General features: G+C 44.8%; 1 protein-coding gene across 1 annotated transcript in view; it reads left to right on the top strand.

The window, feature by feature from the left end:
- The window catches only part of HPD (4-hydroxyphenylpyruvate dioxygenase), a 137186-nt gene that overhangs the window by 102721 nt on the left and 11781 nt on the right, over positions 1-22684 (top strand). Inside the window, exons 7-10 of the mRNA XM_085633073.1 lie at positions 934-1023; positions 4151-4254; positions 8114-8191; positions 10754-10916. Of these exons, the coding sequence (XP_085489199.1) occupies positions 934-1023; positions 4151-4254; positions 8114-8191; positions 10754-10916 (435 nt within the window). The remainder of the gene's footprint in view (positions 1-933; positions 1024-4150; positions 4255-8113; positions 8192-10753; positions 10917-22684) is intronic.

A 22684-nucleotide genomic window follows, 5' to 3' on the forward strand; every position in this document is an offset into this window, starting at 1 on the left:
GTTACCATAAACATAGTGAAAAGACTAGCATATGTTCACTCGTAGTGTTGCAGACGCTACTGTATTTGTTGTATCTGCATATTTGAAAATATTGTAGATAATGCCCATACTGAGTACTTTTGTGGATTGTTTTTTTCCTTTTGTTTGAATTGTTTAGCACTTCTACTTCACTTGGGATTGTACATTTCATCATATGTTCTCTCTTTTGTCACTCTTTCCTTGTATTGTGTTGCACAATTTTATTGTTTTAAGATATGAGCCGTAAAGCCACTTGTCGTGGAAACATTTGTGTGACTGCATGAGTGGAAGTATCCAGGCACTTACACTTATAAATCAGACCTATTGATTTATATTGGTTGTATTATGTCCTTGGTATGTTTAGCTGGAGATCTCTACCAGTTAGGGTATTTGCCATCTGAACAATTTATATCTGACTAGTTCCAAATGTTGCTCCTTAGGAATGGTGTAGTCTATGCAGACCTTTCACACTTAGTTGGTCTAATGTCAGCTACTTCCAAATGAGGAGCCTTGTGTATGAAATAAGCAGTCCACCCTCCAACCTTTTGAATGGTGACTACTGCTGAATTTGTATGGAGCGTCCAATCCCAAACAATTTATTCTATAATCCTTGTGTATTGTGAGGCCCGTTTCTGCTTAAGGCCTGATTTAGAATTTGGCGGATGAATTGTTATACCGTCCGCCATTTTACAAGTGCATTATATCCAATGGCACTTGTAATACGGTGGATAGGATATCTGTCACATTTGTAATAGAGTAACCCATCCACCGTCCTCTAAATCAGGCCCATACTTTCTGAACAGTCACTAGGTTCTGTGTCACTGTCTGTAGAGATCTGGTTGGCTGTTAGGGTGTGTGTGCATCAACAGGGCCTGAACAGTTCCTTTTTAAGACCAGGACTTTTCTACCCTACAGAAAGCTCGCGAGAGGGGTGCAACCATTGTGCGGGAGCCTTGGATAGAGGAAGATAAGTTTGGGAAAGTGAAATTTGCTGTACTCCAAACGGTAAGAAAAATATCTGATTTCCAAGCCTATTATATTCCATACTTTTTGTGCCTGGCTACAGATTAATTTAAAATATAAGAGCAATGGTGGAGTTGGTTGGGGGTGAGGGTGAAATTAAAACATGTAGAAAACACAGTTAAAACACAAGCAACTTGGAGAGAGGTGCAAAAGCAACAGACGAGGGAGGAACTCAAAAACATGGAAAGGGCAATGATTTCTGTGGGGAAGCAGCACATAAGAGGGAGATCAAGGCAACACATACACTTGCATGACATGTTGAAAAAAAGGAGCTAAGTGGTGCCCTGTGGGTAAACGGTTAAAGGACACAATTCATCTGTTCAAAAGGATGCTAAAGAAGCTATGTTTCAGAGGAGGGACAAACACAGGAAGAGCACAGAAAACCATTGAATAAGAAGTAAGCAAATGAGATTAACAAGAAAGTTGACAAATGAAATGCAGTGGTCTGGCCCTAAGCCCACTGCAAGTACTGGTATTGTCCTCCATAGCTAAAAGTTTGTCTATAGGCAGGACTTAAAAACTCTGGTCGAGACACAAGACAGGCAAACATTAGAAGAAAATCTGGAGCAGACTGGCACATGTCACCGTAGAAACATTTATTATATAAGAGCAGATTTTAAAAGTGTTTATTTCCTGCTCACATTAACTGATCCACGCAGGTCTATGATCTGTATATATCATGGACTTGGCACGTTTCAGGGCCTGCTGATACTTACTTTGGAGCGAAATGCAACCATCCGTTGTCCATACCTTGCTGCAGTAGCCTTTGATAAAGTCACAAGGCAAACTGGCTCAAAGTATTGGGGGGAGGGAGTTACGAAGAGAACACTGGGGAGTAGATCCTGTTGAAGGTCAAGACTCATCAGAGTGTGGTCTTTGGAATACGTTCTCGAACTGGTGCGTATGATACAATTAAAGATCTCTCCTACCTGATTGATGGACCTCAAGAACAACAGTGAAGAATAAACACTGTGTCCTTTTGCCTGTGTGGTGATGGAAGGAGGAATGAGTCTGAGCTGGACCATTAAGATGCTGGACTGTAAAAAAGTAGTAACCATGTTACATAGCCATAATCACAGACACAATTACCTTAACGAGCGTGCCACTCATGCTCTCACCTCACATACCAAACTCTCACTTAACAAAGTATCAAAATACCTGCTTAGACTCTTACCAAACTTTCTGAATTAAATCTTTCCCTAAGGGTTCTTTACATGGTCTTTTGTCTCAAGTGTGGCAATGAGTCTTTGAGCTCTTCTCTTCATTCAAGGCAAATAACATCTTTCTCTTATGCTTGTAATCAGTCTTTTAAATCTTTGATTCTTGTGATTCGCTTTTCAGGGTTATCTTTTCATCCTGCAAGAAAGGTGCTCACTCAAACTGTTTTCACTTTTCCCCCCAAAAAGTCTCTTCCTGCTTTAAAAGTCTTTGTCTTCCTAAGAATTCATGAACAAAATCTCAGATTCACAGACCATGTAGTTTCATTCACTACCTTAAACAAGGTCCTTTCCTTTTTTCCAGTGAAATTCGACCAAAGTATTTTTCTCTTTCCTAGAAAATCTCACTTAGTCTTTGTCTTCTTAGTTTTGTTTTTTTAAGAAAAAATATTTTTCTCAAGTGAGGCAAACCTTAATCCATTTAAATCTTGTGTCTCTTTTATCTAGGAGTACTAGTGCTTTGTTGGATGGAGTCTCAATAACTGGCAGCTGAAGCAGGGTGTGGTCTCCTTTATTTGTGGGCCATGCCTGGATCCAAGATGGCTGCCAGTGCAGGGCAAGACAAAATGTAACCAGGCCTATGCAGCTGGGGCGTAACAGAGGCCCCCCGCATCACCCGTGGTGCGGGGGTCCCCGAGCTGCAGGGAGCCCCCTAAGGATTGTAGTCAGGCTTGAGCACTCCGTGTACATTGCAGGGGGGCCCCTTAAACTTTTGTTACGCCACTGCTATGCAGTGGGCCCGCATCGTGGTCTAGGACAGGGATGGTGGGTCAGAGCCCCATTTCGCATTCCACCTGTCTCACTAGCTGTGTCACTAACCGTGGCATATCACAGGGTGGAGTGGGAGCAGGTCCCGATAGTACGTTTTCAATAATGTTTCCATGTATTAAAAGAATAAAGAAAAACAACTGGTAATAAGCTTCTGGTAAAAATACCGAAGTAAAAAAACTCTGTGGGCATATTTTTAAAATGTTATTTTATAGAAGGTAGTAGTAAAACACCCTTTTAAAGAATACATTAGGATCACACATAACTTTTGTAAATGTGAAAAAAAAACAATACTTTTTAGTTTCAGACACTTTCAAGTTTGTGTACATTGCCTATTAATTTGTCATTTCCTCAGCCTGTACAGTTTGTTTTAATATAATGTTCCCTGACTCCTTTTCGTTGCAGTGCTGCAGTATAAAACAGTAGAATAAAATACAGTAAAAACGACATACACCATAGTATGAACGAAAATTTAAGTTGTTTAAAAAGTAAGAAAACTGGTGAAAAAAATGACAAACAGAAGGGAAATCTTATAAAAAAAAATAACGACAATGTATTGCTTTAAATTGAATTAATATGATCTACAGCTAGTTTAATTTGATGAGGTGGGGAGGCTGAGCCACACACTACTCTTGATCTAGTATTCAGAATAAAATTGTCCTAAAATAAATGGAAAATATGCTATGCTTCAATACCATGTATTTAATAGGGTCTAACTTAAGTCCAGATTGGCATGATCAATGCCTGAATTTCAGGATATCAACATAAAATACATTTGCACATGAGCAGCCTTCCAGTTAAATTCTTTTGGGTGTTTCTAGAGTTGATAAAAATAAAAATAAAATAAAAAAAAAGTCAGGCTGAGAATGGATTATTTCACAATATTTGGGAGTATTTGATTTGACTATCTTTTCAACTTTTTCATCCTCAAAAACACTAAAAGATGGACTGGTAGAGTGCATATAAGAAATATAAATAGAACTCATTTACATAGTCGGTGTGTACCCTGACAGTCTGGCCTGAATCCGTCTACTTTACCATTGTTGACCAGACATGATATAATTGGTAAACATGAATTATCGGTGTTAATTAAAAACAGCTTGTCAAATTTATTTTTATTTCAGTATGGGGACACAACACATACACTGCTGGAAATGGTGGACTACAAGGGACTATTCCTACCTGGCTATCAGCCTCCAATATTCAAGGATCCGCTGTTGCCAAATCTGTAAGTATTGCCTGGCCGTCTGCTAATTTCCCTTGCTGTTCAATCTTTGCTCAAAAAGGAGCTGATCGCTTCTGCTTTGTGTGTTTCTCTGGACTTGACCTGCTTATCTCTTTCTTTGTTTTGTAAGTATCATTTAGATCTAAGAAGGCAAGGTTGTTCTTACAGTAAGGCCTTTGTATGAAGTTACCTTATGAAGGCACTCGAAATGGCGGCAAGAGGGCGCAAGATGACAAAAGCTGGCCTCAAAATATTCTTTGTCCTAGAGGAGAGCCGAATGAAAACATAGAATTGCGTTTGGGTCTCCTAAAATCTTTGCAGAAGAGCTGCAAGTGGGGGCCTTAGCACACTGTTGTAGAGTCTCTCATCATTTAAATCATGTATAATGGCCCTGGTGTCAGTAGCCCTGCAGTGGTGTCCCTTCTATCACTTTGCAGCGTTAGCGAACACCAGAGAACGTACATTTAGCTAAATTGATGGCGATGCTGTCTGTTCTCAGCCCTCCTGCGGTGGTTGGGCATCTCTAACACGCATCTGTCCAGCTGACTGGACTTTTATAAATGATTTTGTCTAGGTCACCCCCCCCCCCCCACCCCCAAACCAGTTAATCTTGTCCATTCAGTTGCAAGCACAGTTTTCTGCCTGCTGACTGAAGTCGTCTGTCAGTCATGGAACTCCCCTCCTGTGCCCCAATCTCCACAAAGCTCTGCACTGGATGCCAGCAAACAAAGTAATTACATTCTGGACCTGCTCAGTTGTTCAAGAAACATTTTCTAGCCGAGCCTCCTCTGTCATTGTAAAATGTTTCAAAAGCATGCCACACTGTGCACTCTCTCTTTCCTACATTTCTGTCATTCCTTAACCTCAACATATGCAAAGGACTTTCTACACCGTGAGTGCATCACTGTGAAAGCCTTTGGTCCTCTCTGTGGCTAGATTTAGCAAACACAACCAGTTTGCAGGGCCATGAATATCTGTCTCTTGACCCAGCAGCGCCGGGTGCTGTCTTGCCTGAACCTTGGTACCCGGTGCTTGGGACCTGCTCAGTTGGTTTGGTGCCATTTAAATTATCTTGACATAATACAGCGTAATTTGTATTACTTAGGAGACACCGCAGCGAACGGACCCAAATTTGGAATACATTCCAATACCTATATTTCAAAGCCAGGAACAGGTACTTGATGATACTGCCCTGCATGGTGTAAAGGACTATGCCCAGAATAAACAACAATGAAACAGTTCCTTTACCATCACAGAGACCTCACAAGAACCTTTGTAAAATTATTTTCTGATATCAAGCGAGGAAATGCTATCTGCTGAAGTTGTGGTCCTCCATGTCTTTGGGAGGTCATGTTTACCACTGATGGGGCCCTTGTTATTCTTAGACATGTAAAAGGGAGGGAAGAACTCCTCACAACGCGAAGGACTGGCAGGGTTGAGTGGAATAGAGGAATTTCCTACAGAGTGTGTCGACATGTGTCGACTTCCTCACCCTGCCTGACATTGATGTCATTAGAGTACTTCCTCTGTCCAAACTAGCAGCCATCAGGATGGAGGAGGAAAAAGATCAGCCTGGTCCATGGTTCAGCAGGGTCCTAGGGCATGCTGCAGTCCAGGCCTTGAAAGAATGGCATTTGTCCTCTATTGGAGGAGCACTAAATTGGAGGCGATAGAGACCTATCCTCCTAAGGCAGAGCTCAAATCTACATGAGGGTAGCTGGGTAATACTGAAGTGAGAAAGCGTCCCTGGTAAGGTCATTGGAACTTGCTAAAAAAGACACAGCGAAGTAAAGTCACTATCCCAGATTGTGCAATTTGTCTTAGCCTTGACAGTTGTACTGATGCTTATCTTGGCCCTCACTTGTGAGCACCGCAGAAGATTTTACTGGTGATGTTCTCACTCATGTGAGGCAGTGCAGCAATTTGGAAGCAAAGTGGCCAGAGCAAGAGAAAGAGGAAGGCGCTTGGGCATGTTTTACTGGCAGCCATCTTAAAGTCAAGTAACCCATACGCTGCGTTAAGGTGGTGCAAAGGGGTGATTCAAGGAAATTCTAATGACCTCTTGTAAAGGACAGGTCAAATTGCAGAGTACAGTTGTGAAAATGCCAGAGATGGACAGCCTACCTTTCTGGGGCCAGGCCTTTTACCAGAATATGAGATAAAGTCTAGTACTATGAAAAGGGGGAAGGGATCTGATAAGTCTGGTGTACAGATGATGTGGCTGCCAAAGCTAGGCTGAGGCTTATAGAAGGCCAGCTAAAGCACATGGTAAGGCAAGCAAAATAATGAGGAGAAAGACGGCAGTGGTGATTTGTTTTCACCACAAAGAGCATTGATCTACAAGGAAGGCTGCATTGAGAAGAACTCTATTTTGTAGGCCTTGGTCAACATTGCTTACCCCTGTTGGTAGACTGGAGGATCAACTGCATAAACAACATGAAAGGATGGCTTACTTGGAGGTGACCTCCATTAGCATCCGGCCAAAATCAAAGAACTCTCGGACAATGACCGAGCAATTGAACTCAGAACTGTTCCTTTGAGTGCGCTGAACAGGCAGGAGAAATCCCATCATTTGAAGAGTAATACCTTGAGATTTTGCTATAAAGGTCACCGTTTGGGGATTCTTGGCCTTCAAGTGGCAATCGAGCATTTGATTTCACAGGTGTGGAGCTCAATGTGAAGGATCCCTTCTTTGTGAAACGGTGTCATCAGGTAAAGAACCACCTTAAGTCATCAAACCGAATTGAAGACTGGAGCCCATAATGGTCATAAGGCTCCCGCATGAGAGATATGCTCCCGAATGAGGGGATGCATAGACTGCATCCTGGCCGAGCCATAGGCCATTGAGAAATTTGTCTAGCAAAGGACACTAGAGTCGCACCTTTAGACTCTGAACAAGACAGAGCCATCCATCAAAATGCAATTTTTTTTTCTAGTTTTCAAAAACAAAATCCTAAGGCAATGACTCCCTTAGGGGTCATTTTACAGTTCTCACTCTCCTCGATGCCAGGTTTTACCTGGCGGTGACGGACAGTAGGAACCTGCCATTTGCCACCCAACTCAAAATATGCTGGGTGGACAAAACCTCTGATGGCCAACTACCATGTTGGGCTGTAGGGGGTGTATGTCAGTGGTGGAGATGGAGTAGTCTCCACCGTCAACATGCTGAACATTCGCCCGACTCTAAATGAGGTGGGCAAACCTCCAGTTTGACAGAGCATGTACCATGCCGTCGTTGAATGGCCTCTGACTGCCGCTCCTACCCCAGGGAATGGCGGTTCCCTGGCGAAGCCGGTGGTCCGACTGCCCGAGTCATAATCGGGAGGTCGCACCGCCAGTGCAGCGGTGGCTGGATCATCCACCGCCGCGCCACCACGAGTCTGGCAGACCTTGTACCGCCAGACTCGTAATCTGGCCCTAAGTGGCAATGTTCATGTAGATAGATAGATAGATAGATAGATAGATAGATAGATAGATAGATAGATAGATAGATAGATAGATAGATAGATAGATAGATAGATAGATAGATAGATAGATAGATAGATAGATAGATATGGGCTTTTAAGCATTAACGTGGGGAAGCGATATGAAGCGTTATTCATGTTGGGGGAACTGAGAATTCCAAGATAGTGTACATATAAAGGGGAAGAAGTGAGGTCACTTCTTTATGGCGGGGATGTTCCTTTAAAAAATGCCTTTTCAGTGAGTCTCCAAAAAGGGTCTTCAAGTTTTTGGGGTTGAATAAAAATGCAAAATGAACGTTTGGAAATACGGTCCTTCCAAGTTTCAGTGCAAGTGTGCCTCAATATTTTTATATCACAAATACGGCTAGGAAATGTACGTCTGTATCTCTTTTTTTCAGCCCGAGTGGGAAGCTGAACTACCTGGACCACGTGGTGGGAAACCAGCCTGATAACGAGATGGTTCCTGTGGTGGAATGGTATGTCCCGCGTTGAGATGTCAGGTTGTGTATCACGGGGTAGGCATGAATTAAGTGCTGCAGGCCAGTGGAGGGATTGTGAACTAGGACACAGAGGTGTCCACCAGGTGTGTCTTTAATGCTCTGTGAAATAACAAGGTTCAGCTTCAAGTTTTTTTTTAAATATTCAATTCAAATAGCATTTGTTAAGCGCCCAGCTTGTACAACAGAGGTGTCCTGGCGCTCGAAGCAAACACAGAAATCACACCACATCATTCAGCCAGCTAGGCTGCATGAAGCAGCCAAGCTGTTCGCATTTTTTTAACAAACATTTTCAATGCAATAGGTCTCGCATTTGCAAGCGTTTCAGATATTGGCATTGAAAATGACAATGCCGTTTATTTGTGTTTTTAAAAGGAACACAAATATAAAAGGCATTGTTCTTTTTAATGCCAAGAGCTCAAACTCTCGCAAATGCGAGACCACTATAATGGTGGCCACGACCCTTTTTTAAGACGCTACTCCCATATTCAGGTTACCGAGAGCAGCATCTAAACAGAGGGGCGTGGCCAACATTATAGTGAAAGTGCGTATGGAGCTTTCACCCAAAGTAAAAAAAAAAAAAGGTAATTTCAAAAGCTCTGTAGTGAGGCCGTTAGAGTGAAAGTGGCCTGCGCGGGTAATTAAATAATGGGCGCAGTCACTAAAGTGAATGCTGACCGAACGGTATATTAAATAATTAAATAAGCGCAGCCGCTATAAAGTGGACCGCGCTGTAATTTGAATAATAAAAATATATTACTAGTTAAAACAAAGAGGGCGGGTGCGATGTTGACAAAGCGGGCGGGTGCTCCGATGCTGTGGGTGCAATAGGAGAAGAGCAGTAAAGAAAATAGTGCTCACCAACTTGTAAAGCAGACCATATAACAACCGAAGTAAAAGGGCCAGTCCTTGTGGGAGGTTACAAGAGAAGACAAGGCGGTACTAAGGAGGGACTAACAAACCTATGTACAAATCGGAAGCCAGCATTTACGAAGGGCAATGACATAAGCCAATGACAAATATTGCAGGAGAGTGGGCAGGGCTTCAAGAGCATACTCGAATGCAGCATGCCTCGCAGAGATAGCAGCGCATGGACGCTGCTCTTAGGCTCGGCCCTAAAATGGCAGCTGACTCAGACCTATGCAACTTGGGCGGTTTGCCGTTCCAGAGCTTGGCCGTAAGTACTGTGAAGGAGCTCTCTCAGCGACGGACCTTGGAGAATTTAGAAATTCACATCAAGCGGAGGTTGTTAGACCTCAACGCTCTCTCTTAAGTGTATGGGGTCAATCTGTTCATCATTTAGCGATGGCCTGATCCAGCAAGTGCTCTAAAAGCCAACATGCGGGCTTTATATTTAATATTGGAGGGTGTTCCAAACGATGAAACCTCGTGCACACATTTTTATCTTGCCATGCGGATCAGCAGAGGTTTGAGGGAGACCTATCTCCGACTTTGAGGAGATTTGTGGAGCGGGAAGACCTTAGTGAAGAATTCCTCGACACTGCCATGCAGTTCGATATGTAAACCACTGAGCCTTCAACTGTAATCTTTCTTTGATCATCAGCAGGAATTGACCCATAATTAACAAGCAGATTCATTGAATCCAGCTCTCAAAGATTGTCAATAATGATAGACGTTTTTGGACTTCTTGAGGCTTGTAAGCTTGCTGTGGCTGCCCTTATTTCAAAGCAATTAACCATGAAGGTATGCTACATATACCCTTAGGCACATGTGGATTGAAACAATGCAGAGAAACATACATTATAAATTGCAGTAATGAAGACATTTCATATGATCAAACATTCCCATACTCGCTAGAGCGAAATCATGCATGATGTAGTGAGTGAGGGTTGGAGAATATCTGTCCCTGAGGTATCTTTGCTTTTTTCCTGATATTGGGGGTTAGAAATTGTACTTTATTTCTAGAAACTTAAAAGTGTGAGACATCCTTGATTCTGTTTCAACTGCACTGGCATATTTAACACTGTTAAAGGCTCTGGGGGAAATATTTAGGATGGTAAAGAACGTTTACCGCAAAACTTTGTCCCCGCAGGGAATCACAACGCGGTCGTTACAACGACCGCGTTGTGATTCCGCATAACATTACTCCGCAAGTCGGAACAACGACTTGCGTGGGGGGAGGTGTTGGATTTAAAATCCAACACCTTCCCTCGTGTCCGCACAGACTGGAGTTGGAATAGTAAATTATACTATTCCAACATCCAGCGCCCCTCTCCACAAGTCGTTGTTCAGACTTGCGGAGTAATGGTATGCGGAATCACCATGCGGTCGTTGTAACGACCACGTTGTGATTCCCTGCGGGGTAAAAGAATGCGGGATGAGGAGATAGATTCATTTAGGATATGCAAGTGCTTGTCAAGAGACCACAGTTTCCTACTTCTCCAGTGGTAGGCCCAGAGTAGGGATTCAACATGATTATACATCTTGCTGCAAAAGGAATATTTAAAATGGACAATCAAGCAGAAAATAACCAGACTTTCCCCTGTTATGGGGATAATTCTATTTTTCGCGTTTTCTCAGGTACCAGAAGAACCTACTGTTCCACCGCTTCTGGTCAGTAGATGACAAGCAGATGCATACGGAGTTCAGTGCCCTCCGCTCGATCGTGGTGGCCAATTTCGAGGAGACCATCAGAATGCCAATCAACGAGCCAGCCATTGGCAAGAGGAAATCCCAGATCCAGGTATCCATTGAAATATAGCATTCAATCTAGAACCAGGGTTCTTTTTGATTTCAGGAAAAACATTTTTATGAAAAATTGGAACATAAAGTAATCATACAACAAAGCAAATATAAAATACGAAAAGAAAAGAAACAGAATAGGTACAATGAGCAGTACATTCCAAGGATCCATGAACAGCAATGTGTTGGTATAGAACCAGGGTTCTAAGCCGACAATGTTTGTATGGTTCACCATGCCACATGTGCAGCTGCCAATCCAGAGCCAATGCCTGTACCACTTGTACACTGTCTCACATTGATTATCCGGCCATCGTTTTGCCAGTTTCACATACCTCTTTTATTACTTTTACATTGAGTATTCAGCTATCATTTTGCTTTATTGTTTATTCAAGAATGACAAGATTTCACATATTTTCCATAATATTGTTCAGTCAAGTGAATTTCAACTAAAAGTGTACTGTGGATCAAAAGAGATGTGGACCAGTGACCAACTTTCTGACCTTGTAAATAGGGAGACCTAGGGGGGTCAGTTAAAATCACTTTATATCCTCATGCCTGTCATTGTAAATACATAAGCTAAGAAAATTAGAGAAATTGATGCTAAAAATATTCAGGGAACTTTTTAAGATAAAAGACTCTGGGGCATATTCTCAAGAACGTGTGATAACCATCGCAAATTTAGCTTAACGCAACTCTCCACATCGTAGTCTATCGTGGGAAAACAACTCCGTGTTAACGTGGTATTCTCAACACGGCGGTACCATGCAATAGTCCCACGATTACGCGTCAAATGACCGTATTAAAATTAATGCGATGCCGAAAAAACGCGAAACACAAATGAGAAAATAGTAGCTTTGAGGCCAATCACGATACAAAAATCAGCAATAGGCCTGCAATTACCATGCGTGATGCAGGAAAATGCACCATAAAAGCAGAGTAAAAAAACGGTGAGATGACAATGTACGAGCACAACCCCACATCCGTGACGTAGAACAAATGACCATTGTCCCGCATCAAATAGGCATCCCCTCACAGTCACAATGTACATTGACTTGCAGTCTTTATGTAAACTGCGCCAATGATGAAACATGCATGGAACACACTGTGAAACCGCATCCCCCTTCACATTGCAGGGGGACAAGCAACCCTTCCTGTACACAGACATGTCATGACCATGATCAATCAATTATGAGAGCGTGGACGAATGTAGGGGCAGTGACTCCCGCTTACGTACATGTTGCCCATGTTGTGGGACTTGAGTCACAGGGGGCATCCCTGCATCATGGTGGTACATATCTGACCCCAAAAGGAACCCTGTTGTCACCTGGAGGTCACAAATGGCAGCCTAAATGGAATGATTCTGGACACATGTGAAACGCCGAAGAGTGGGATTCCCTACTAACTGTGACACACAGAACTGGCAGTTCGAATAAATGACACCCTAAACAGCCTCTCTGCACAGAGGTGACACACCCACCATCCATGAAGAAATCATAAAATTGTTAGCAATACATGTCTCACTCACACTTGTCTGAGTGATGTGCCTGTACAGATGAGTGACATGCACTCAGGGAATGTGTTTTTGGAATGCATTTATTTGCACATGCTGTGCCTGTGGTCATTTTGTACTCCCATGATTGCTAAGGACTGTCACAATGTGACGTGCTCATGTGAAGAAATTGGCAATGATGGGGTTCCTACGGGCTATTCCTGCTGCCGCTGCAGTGGGGTGTGATCCACCTGCCTCATCTTCATCATCATCATCCAGTGCATCTGGCACTTATATCCATGGGTCACTGCTGCGTACACATATGTTGTGCAACACACAACATGCAACGATCACCTTGCACATGATGTCTGGGCTGTACAGGAGCCTTCCACCTGTGACGTTCAGGTACCTGAAACGTGACTTCAACACGCCAAATGTGCATTACACGATGCCCCTGGTGCATTTGTGGGCCACATTGTACTGCCTCTGGGCCTGTGTGTTCGGGGCTCAGAGGGGTGTCATCATCCAAGCGCAGAGTGCATATCCTTGGTCACCTGTGACAGTGCAGAGAGACATGAGTCAATAGTTGGTTCTGCATGATGTGTTGGCAGGCTCACTTGTTCATTTGTGTGTGATATGTGTGACTTTGTGATTCCTATATGACATGTACTACTTGTTGCAAATGAGCGGCATCAATATGTATTACGTAGCCTCACTGCTGCTCCTCCCTCCCCCCAAGCCTATTCACTAGTGTGCGCACCCCTAGGGCACACTATTGTCATACCTGTCTGCGCATGTCCACAAGCCTGACAACGACAGTGATGTTGTGCGCTGAAGGTGTGCGGCCACGTGTGTGTAGGCCTATGGTAAGGACAGGGTGGACACAGATGTAGAGTTCATGCCTGGCTGAACTCGCCATGCGGTTGAGGGTAGACCTTTGGCTTATGCTGCGGAAATAGCGACACACACAAAAGTTGGCATGTCTGATCCCTGACCCCGAGGGGGCTTACGCACCCTCATTTACCCCTCGGCCGAGCCTGCACTCCGGGGGCATGCTACATAGCAACACTGTATATTGCATGACGGGTGGCGCCGACACTACACCAGAGACACATGCATTAGTTATTTCCTTGGTAAGGCCTAATCTTAACCAAGCCCAGAGCCACGTATTAAATGACCACACCCCTATGCCGTACTGCCGTACGCTGGTCTACTCCCTTGCGCTCTCAGGAGGGTCCGACACAGCTACAAGTTGTGACAAGGTTGCGCCCGCTGTACACAGCACAATGTAATGTGGTATGACCCGGGGTCCTAATGCATACATAATGATCACACGGACACACTAAGACAATTTGTGGAACTGGCTATGGGCACATGCGCCCGGCACCTTTTATTGTCAGGGTCACATGTCGAGTGATGCCTGTGCTGGATGGATGTTGGGTAGTGTAAGCCACCCCTCAGGGGTTGGTTAATGCAATCAGAAATTCAAAGTACAAACAGCAAGGGTCCATGACTTGAGCTGCACAGAGTTAGTGGCCCCGGATGCACAGCGGCCGGCACAGAACTCAGCCACAGGACGGTGACTTGCGATGCACTGATGTAGGGCCACGAGAGCTCAGCGGGTCCTCATTGATGTCCAAGGAGAATGTTGCGGAGTGTTACGGGGGACAGTGGAAGGTGTCCATCCAGGGCATGATGCAGAGGGCACAAGCAAGCAGAAACAGGCAATATGGAGGAGTTGAATGCTACAGTCTCCTTTTTCCCACCATGTCAGTATCAGCTACATGATGATGAAGACAAACCCCAGGCCATAGACTCAGATGCCACCAAAGTTCAATCAGAGAGTGTCCATGACTCCCGTGGCACAGTGTCCGTGGCACCAGAGCTGGAAGGGGATGCAGTCTGCGATGAGGCCTGTACAATTATATGAACTCTGCCATGATGAAATCAAGACTCAGTTCCAATTGTGTGTCACACTCGACCTCAGTGTGTGCCGGTGGCAGCGGTCAGCGTGGGTCAACCGTTGTGCAGCCAGCTCCTCCTGGATCTCTGACACACGTCGTTGAAATGGCATGTGGAGAAGATTCCTGGTTGACGGAGGTGGAGGTACCAGAGCTGAGCAGGTGTGCACCCTGCGACGATGCCGTTTTCTGCCTGGTACGAACTGTATTGGATTGGTGTGAGGCCTGCTGGACCGCAGCGTAGGCTGAAGACAGAAGTCAGCAAGGGCCTACAGACACGGAGTTGGTGGCACCACATCAAAGGGAGTAAAGTGATTTAAACTATGCCATAAAATATGTACTCTGCCATTGTGTAATCAAGACACAGTTCCAAATGTGTGACCTACTTGTCCGCTGTGTATGCCGGTGGAGTACGTCAATGAGAAAGGAACACTGCGGGCCTTGGTCGCGGAGGCCGTGATGGTCTGAGGAGGCTGCCATGGTATCGGGCCTCGGGCTTGGAGCTTGCACCGGCACGTGGTGGGCCCTCTTGGAGACACACCGGTATCGGCAGGTGAGCAGTGAGGCCTGGATGCGCAGGGACGGACAAGACTGTTTCGGAGACCAGCGGCCTGGGTTGCGACAGGCGCACAGGATCGCAGGCACCGTCGCACACAGCGTTGGCCTTGTGGCGGGGTTAGAGGCGCTGCCCTGACAGACACGTTGGCGATTCCGGAAGAGAACCAGGCCCAGGGCTATGTGCTTTTTTATGCACACCCCTACTCTAGCCTGGTGTATGCCGGGCCAGCCCACCCCTCACACGCTCACAGTGGGGGCGTAACAAGCTACATTTCCGAGATCTTCTCCACTGGCTGGAGTGACATGGCTGCGTCCACTGTCCACAACACTACTAGCACCAGCAGTATGTGTCGACATGGATATGTCTGTGGTCTGCATACTGCAGTTTGTCCAGCACTTCCACGCCACACTTGGCATTGTGTGCATTCTCATTCATGGGTCACTTGCCTCCTTCGCACATGCCTGGTTCCCACCTCTCCCCACATTCTGCTATTTTGTGGCTGAGGTGCCATGCCGTTGATGGCTCATGTACATACTAGCCCAGGTTACCGCAGTACGTTGTGCTGTCGTGTATGGTGGGTGGACATGTTGTATGTGAGTTTGTAACGTGTGCATTTCCAGAGTTGTGAGTTGCATGATTGTGGAGTTGAGGTGTGTGGTGTGTTCATTTGGTACTTACCAACGAGCAGAGCATTTCCGTAGGTGCCATCCTGGAAGCACCGGTTGATGATGGACTGTCGGAAGATGTATGAATCATGCACACTGCCTGGGTAGTTGGCGACAACATTGGTGGAGAGTCCCCGGTGGTGCACTATTGCCTGCACATTGATGGAATGTGTGTGCTTTCTGTTGTGGTTATTGTGTGCAGTGTCGGCAGGGGGCACAAGTAGGACATGTGTGCAGTCAATTGCCCCCAACACGTGCGGGAATACAGCTATGGCGTAGAAGCCTTGCTTGGTCTCCAGCTGTTCCTGCGCAGTGTGGGGCAAGTATAGGTACTGGGGTACCAAGCTGATAATGGCATCCAGGACAGGTGTGAGGAACTTGGATAGGGCTGGCTGTGAGACTCCTCTGACTCTGGCGGTTGTTGGTTGGAATGTCCCAGAGGCCAACAGGTGCAGCACAGCCAGCAGCTTTGTCTGAGGTGGGATGTTGGTTGTCTGCTGTGTTGGTACCGTCAGCCTGTGGCCAATGATGTTCAGGATGCGGAAGATGGTTGTCCTTTTGAGTCTGTAGTGGGCAATGACATTGTCTGATGTTCAGTCTGTGAGGCTGGTGCGTTTCCTGAAGGTCCACTGTCTTTGTCTGCGCTGCCTCTGTGGTGGTCCGGGGGAGGGGGGGGCGCCGAGGGTCCGGGGGGGGTGGCAGGCCTGGGGGTGGTTGCGGTGGGTGTTGTGGCCCGGTTGGGGCTCCGAGCTGCATGATGAGTAGCTCCATGGCATCTGTTGTTCTTCAGGTGTGGCTGTGGGCTGGGCTCCCTTTTCTGGTGCATGTTGTCGTTCGACTTTGCACCAGGTCAGAGCAGGTGTTACTTTCCTGCTGCTTTTACACCGTATCGCCTGTTTTGTGGTCTTATCACCAATCTGGCTGGTCGTTGAGAATGTTGTGATGTGGTGTTGTCACAGCTTTTTGCTCGGGAACGCCTACTCTGCATCTCATTAGCGATAGTTGCCGGGCTCATCTGTGATGAAGTTTTTTGCAGCTGCTATCGCAGGTAAATTGGTGATATCGGCTATTTGCACCAGCTTGTGAATGAGGCGATAAATTTATCACGACTTTGGCTGTGATAAAGTGCCGATAACTCCGCAATAGATCCTTGAGAATATACCCCACTGACTTAAGAATGAGAAAAAAAGAAACTGTATTCTGTCTCCAAGATGACCTCATCTTCTTTTAGAATTGTGGGGCATTGGATGATTGCAAACATCAACAAGAGCAATAAAAGCTATGTTTGCATTGCTATTGTTTGAAGTCACAAAGGCTGCTATGGAATTTGATTATATCTTTGAATCTTACAATTTAAGTGATAATCAAAGAACCTTTAACCAAAAGAAACTCCCCAGTAGTTTAATCTTCGTACAATAATTTGAATGGTCTTCTTTATCCCCTTACTTAGTCGAATAATACATGGTTAATTCAAGATTTTATCACAATACCCATCAATATTTTACAGTTTAAAAGTTAACTCATAAAGAATGATGCAAGATGGTTTCACAGTTAGGAAATTCTCTTGTGAAATACACCTGAGAATGTGTATTCAATTGATTGTATTTTTAAGCACAAGTAACTGTTCTAGCCCATTATGGACATCACTGCTAAGTAAACAGATAATTATATATGACAAGTGCAATACAAACAAATTGAAATGTTGTTTGCAAATTGGAAGTTTCACCAAAAGCAGATATTGAGGAAATTCTTTTGATAATAAAATAGCTGACATATAGTAAGAGTCACAAATGATTGCTGTTTGCTCAGGAAATGTTGCTCATGCTTAGAAAGATCATTAAGTGTTTATATGCACCACTACAAGGAGAGTGGTTGGTCCACTGAGCTAACTAACTTACAGCCCCGCAATGAACAGCTTGTGACCTCACATATTACATCACTAATGACATGGTCAGTGACATCACTGATGACACCTCAAATAACATCACTGATGACATCATCCACAGAACCACTCCCAGCTCCATACTACCTCTGATACACACACTCACACAACCACTCACATACCCATTCACGGACCCATACAAGTACTTGCACAACCACTCACTTATCCATAGAGCCACTTCCATGCCCTCTCACTCACAGAGCCTGATCATACAACCAGTTACTCATCCATACAGCCACTCCCACAGCCACACACTCACCCATACTCACAGCCACTGACAACCCCGTTTTTCACCTATACAGACACTCACACACCCACTCACTCATCCATATAGCCTCGCAGCAGTCACTTACTCACCCATACAACCATTCACCCAGCCACCCACACAACCAGTTACATACCCATTCACACATCCATGCAGCCACTCACACAGCCACTCACATACCAGCTCACCTAAGCAAACACTCCCTCAAACAGCCACTCACTCACCCATACAGCCACTTACACACCCAGTCACTCACTTATATAGCCATTCAGGCACCCACTCACTCACCAAAACAGTCACTGACACACCCACCCATAAAACCACTTACAGCCACTCTGTCATCCACCCATGCAGCCACTGACACACACACCCACTCACTCCCCAATACAGCCACTCACACAGCCACTAAGTCAACCTCACAGCTACTCAGACACCCATTTCTACAACCACACAGCCACTCACACACATGTACAGCCACTCAGACACCCCCTCACACACAGATACACACAGCAACTCACATAAACTATGTTAAAAAAAGAAATCACTCAGTAGTACATAAAGTATACTAATTTAACTTCTGAGATACCTTAGTATATACATTTAACACACAACAACCTTTAGAAAATACTCACAAATCACTGGATGATGTCATCAGGGATGTCATTTGAGATGTCATCAGTGATGTCACTGACCATGTCATGATAGATGTAATATGAGAGGTCATAAGCAGTGCATTACGGGGGCGTAAGTTATAGTTAACTCAGGTAACTATAACTTGAATTTCACTGGTTTTGTACAAGTGAAATCTGAGCCTAGCTATAACGTCCCAGTAACCTTTGTTTTTTTTCAGTGAACATACATATATCTATTGCCACTTTATCATAAGATTGGCTCCTACTTTAAACCTGAGTATGACCACACGATTAATAATGTTGAGGTTAAAGAAGTGAATTAAACTCAGTAGGCTGAATAAGATGCTTCAAGTAGGGACCAGTTAAATGAAGAAATGGGTTCATGTTCAAAGCAAACAATGAGTTCACTAAAAACTGACAACTAATTGAGCATTTCTGACCTGAGAAGTGTTGTCGCGTGGAATATGTGAAGGATGCAACTCTGTGCTCCATTGGTCCATAAAATAATAGCACCATAAAGAAACAGTAGTCTGAAGCATGAAGTGTCGGTGTAAAGTCCACAGAGCTTTTTTCTTTTTGTACAAGGAATCTCTCCAGTTAATTATTTTACTTTGCATCACATATATGTTAAATAGTGGAATAATTTACATGTTTCAGAAGTAATTACTTTGCTAAAGTAGTCCTTGGTATACAAGCTGAGGGCAAATGATTTTCTATCTTAATGATTGTCGCACAAGACGGGTGTATTGCAGCTCTCTCATTGTTCTTGGACAGATCATTGTTTTGGCATCTTAGGCAAGGAAGGTTAGCACACGGCTCCCTTTAGTAGGGAATTCTGGGGCCTCTCCTTTCGAATCTTGTGCTATTTGTTCCATGTCCTGGTGGTGCCTGAGTTTGTGATACCAGCCCAATTGTGTTTGCAGAGCTCAATGACCCCATTTACCCAAGATATATTGTTGTACAATAGTCAGTAGCAGCAATCTAAGTGTATTGTCTAACTTTCTCTAATCCTCCATTTACCCCAGTTAATTAACTCATTAGCGCTAATTGTAGGGATAAGCAACCTCCACCCTGGTGATTAGTCCAATATTGCTCCAGGCTTCTATCAAGAAAGCTTTGAAAGATTGGCATCCACTTAAAATGGTATGGCGAACATATTGATATGGTTGCAAAGGGTCTCTCTGTACAAGATAGAGGATGATGTCCACCAGATTTTCCTGATGTTGCCCAAGAATGAGGTCAGTGCTGGCTCTACTGAGCTGGTGGTGGCTGTCAATGTTTCATTCAGCCCCCAGGTAAATGTGAGCTACATAATTAGTGATTTGTCAAGCCTAAAAGGCGAGCGACTTGCTGATGTTTATGCTAACTAAACCTGAACAGGGAGTGTGGGCCCGTAGTATCAAGGATTGTGGAGCTGCAAAACTAGGTCTTTATTAATGACCAAGACAATCATTTCTTCAAATAACCTGCTGGGAACAGGTAAGTCACATGAGCTGTTGCACAGCAAAGTCTACAGATTTGCAACACAATACTTTTGGGGTGGAAATGGAAGCCTCACACCAGGTAAGAACTGAATGTGTATCTAGCAATGAGGCACATGTGCTCAAAATGTGGGAAACTGGACCATTATTCAAGGTACGAATTCCAGAGGAGAACACCAAGTATCACTAAATACCATTATGTGATCCAGCGAAACAAAATAGAAGCTGCAAGGCCCGGGCCATTCAGGACATGATTCTTCAGTCATTTGAAGGTATCTGACCTGTTCTTCAGCACAAAGACACGACTCAGAAATGGTACAGGTCTTCTGCATTCAGTACAGAGAAATCCCCTTCATCGTGTGTGTAAGGTAATTAGCCATCAAGTAGCATATCCATTAGCCAGTCATCTCTGGTGATAGGGCGTGCATTTGTCTTGTTGGTGGCATTGAATCCTTTTTAATCTACATGTGTTTGGAGTCTGCCGCCTCCTCCTCAGTGGGGCTTCCAGAGCAGTCACCATGCCATTGAGCTTCAGACCCCTTGACCTATCAATGGTACAAGGTGGCTAAATTTAAAGTTCACACTCTTCTCACTCCAGGTTGCCTTCATATATGTAGCCATGAAGTTAGTTCCCCTGTCAGAGAGGACCTCTTTAGTGAAACCAATCCAGCTACAATTTCCACCAGGATGCAGGCTACCACTGAGGCGTTTGTGCTCCTGAGTGGTGCTATCTCTGGGAGCCAGGCTGGCCTCATCCACCACAAAATATGTGTACTAGACCGAAGGGTTAGGAGTTTCCATGTGGCAATATTCACAAGGTTAGGGATCCAGAGTGGGAATCCTAGGAGGGTAGAGAGGTCCTCATTGAAGAGGATTGAAGGAATACGTCCTCCCTGACATATACTCAATAACACAAAAGTATCCCCTCTGGAACTTGATGGCTCCTTTGGAAACAGTGAAGAAATGGGGGGTGGTCAATACGCCGGGTGGCAACACACCAACTACTGTGGGTGGGAAGGGAAAGAGATCCTTTTCTTTATACAACCCTCACTCACTCCCGTAGCGGCATGCTTCATCATCTGAGAATTACAGACAGGCATATACTTGCCGCAAAAAGCCGGGGAGCTGAGCTTGATAGTAGGTTCTATGCAGGGACGGGATCTTTGACAAATGTGTGACTACAAGGCCTCCCTCTCATGCCCTCCTGAGAGCAGGTGCCCCTCTTAAAATTGGGTAATTCCCTTCATGATGTTGCAGCAAGTATTTGCCTTTCTGTAATTATCTCACATGCAAATTGCATGCACACTTCATTCATGTCTTCGAGGGGCTGACTTCATCACTACCCACCCTGACGAAAGCCCAAGACCTCATATAGGCCGATAGGAAAGGGCTGAAACATGTTGGTGTTTTAGGGTAATAGGACCATTACATCCTTTAGCTCTATATACATTTTTTTTATCTTATCTCCCACCCCACTAACCAAGGATACCTTTGGAGTGGGTGAGGAATTTTATCTTTAAAGTTATGCCCCCATGCACCCATTTTTCATAAGTGCTCCCTGGAATATGGTCGGCCCACCCCGACCTCTAGGAGTTGGGGTGAACCGGATGATGAAGCATGTCACTACTAGAGTGAGTGAGGGCTGTATAAAGAAAAGGGTCTCTTTCCCTTCCCACCCACAATAGTGGGTGTGTTGCGACCTGCCGTACTGACCACCCCCCATTTCTTCAGTTTCCAAAGGAGCCATCCAGGTTCCAGAGGGGATACTTTTGTGTTATTGGTTCCATTCGGCTGCCAATGTATTTCCTTACCATCTCAAATTGAGAACAAACAATGAGTATTAGTTCTAGGAATGCAAATGTCTGACTTCCCAGACCGGTACCAAGTTTTGGAGGATTAGCAAAACATGTCCACTTTAATAACGATACTCAACCAGTAAAAAAATGAACAGCTAGTGGACTACCATGTCAGCGTTATCAGAAACTTTCCTTAACACTCGGAAACCACCAGTCACAGTCTCGCCTTGGGTTAGTGGTGCATGACTCTATAAAAAGCCATCCAAGAAAGCATTGAAGCGCCGAGCCACTTTGTTACCAACCAGCGCCTTTGCTTGCCTGTGCAAACCTACCAGAGTAGTGATCCTCTTGTAATTTGTCAGATCCTCCCTTCAAAAGCCTCTTGCCACTTCCAAATGAGATACCATTGCCCCCAGGGCCACAGAAAAGTTAAAACCTGTAGGGATATTTAAAGGCAAGGGTTCCACGCAAGGCACAGAAGTGGCAGTGCTCATCTTCAGTTCAGTCTGTTTTGGTGTAGCAACTGTTTCTGGGTGAACCTCTCCATAAGCTTTAAAACAGCATCCCCCTCACCAACTATCTGAACTTGTTGCCCTGGATGAACATGCATTGAAATAGCCCCTGATACCCACCTTGAAGAGTTCAACTTTCCATTTCCCCTTGGTGTACCAAACAGGAGGGATCTCCTGCCCTCAGCGTTCATTACTCATGGCCTCTGCTCTTAGAGAGTGCTGTGCACACCCTTTCCATGCACAGCAGACTTTTAGTACAAGCTGTTGTGCAGTAGGGACTAGATGCAGAAGTCACTCTTATATGTCCTTCATCCATCTGTAGCGTGCACTGGGAGCAGAGGTTGGTCTTCGGACACTCTGTATACCCAGGTGTCTTACTCCCAGATCCCAATGCATATGGTCTTCAGCTGTGAGCACCAGGCGTTGTCTGCCGAAGGAGCTCTCCGCTCTTGTACCAGTACCCCTGC

This window comes from Triturus cristatus, chromosome 11 (genome assembly GCF_964204655.1).
Source record: "Triturus cristatus chromosome 11, aTriCri1.1, whole genome shotgun sequence".
In the NCBI taxonomy this organism is placed as follows: Eukaryota; Metazoa; Chordata; class Amphibia; order Caudata; family Salamandridae; genus Triturus; species Triturus cristatus.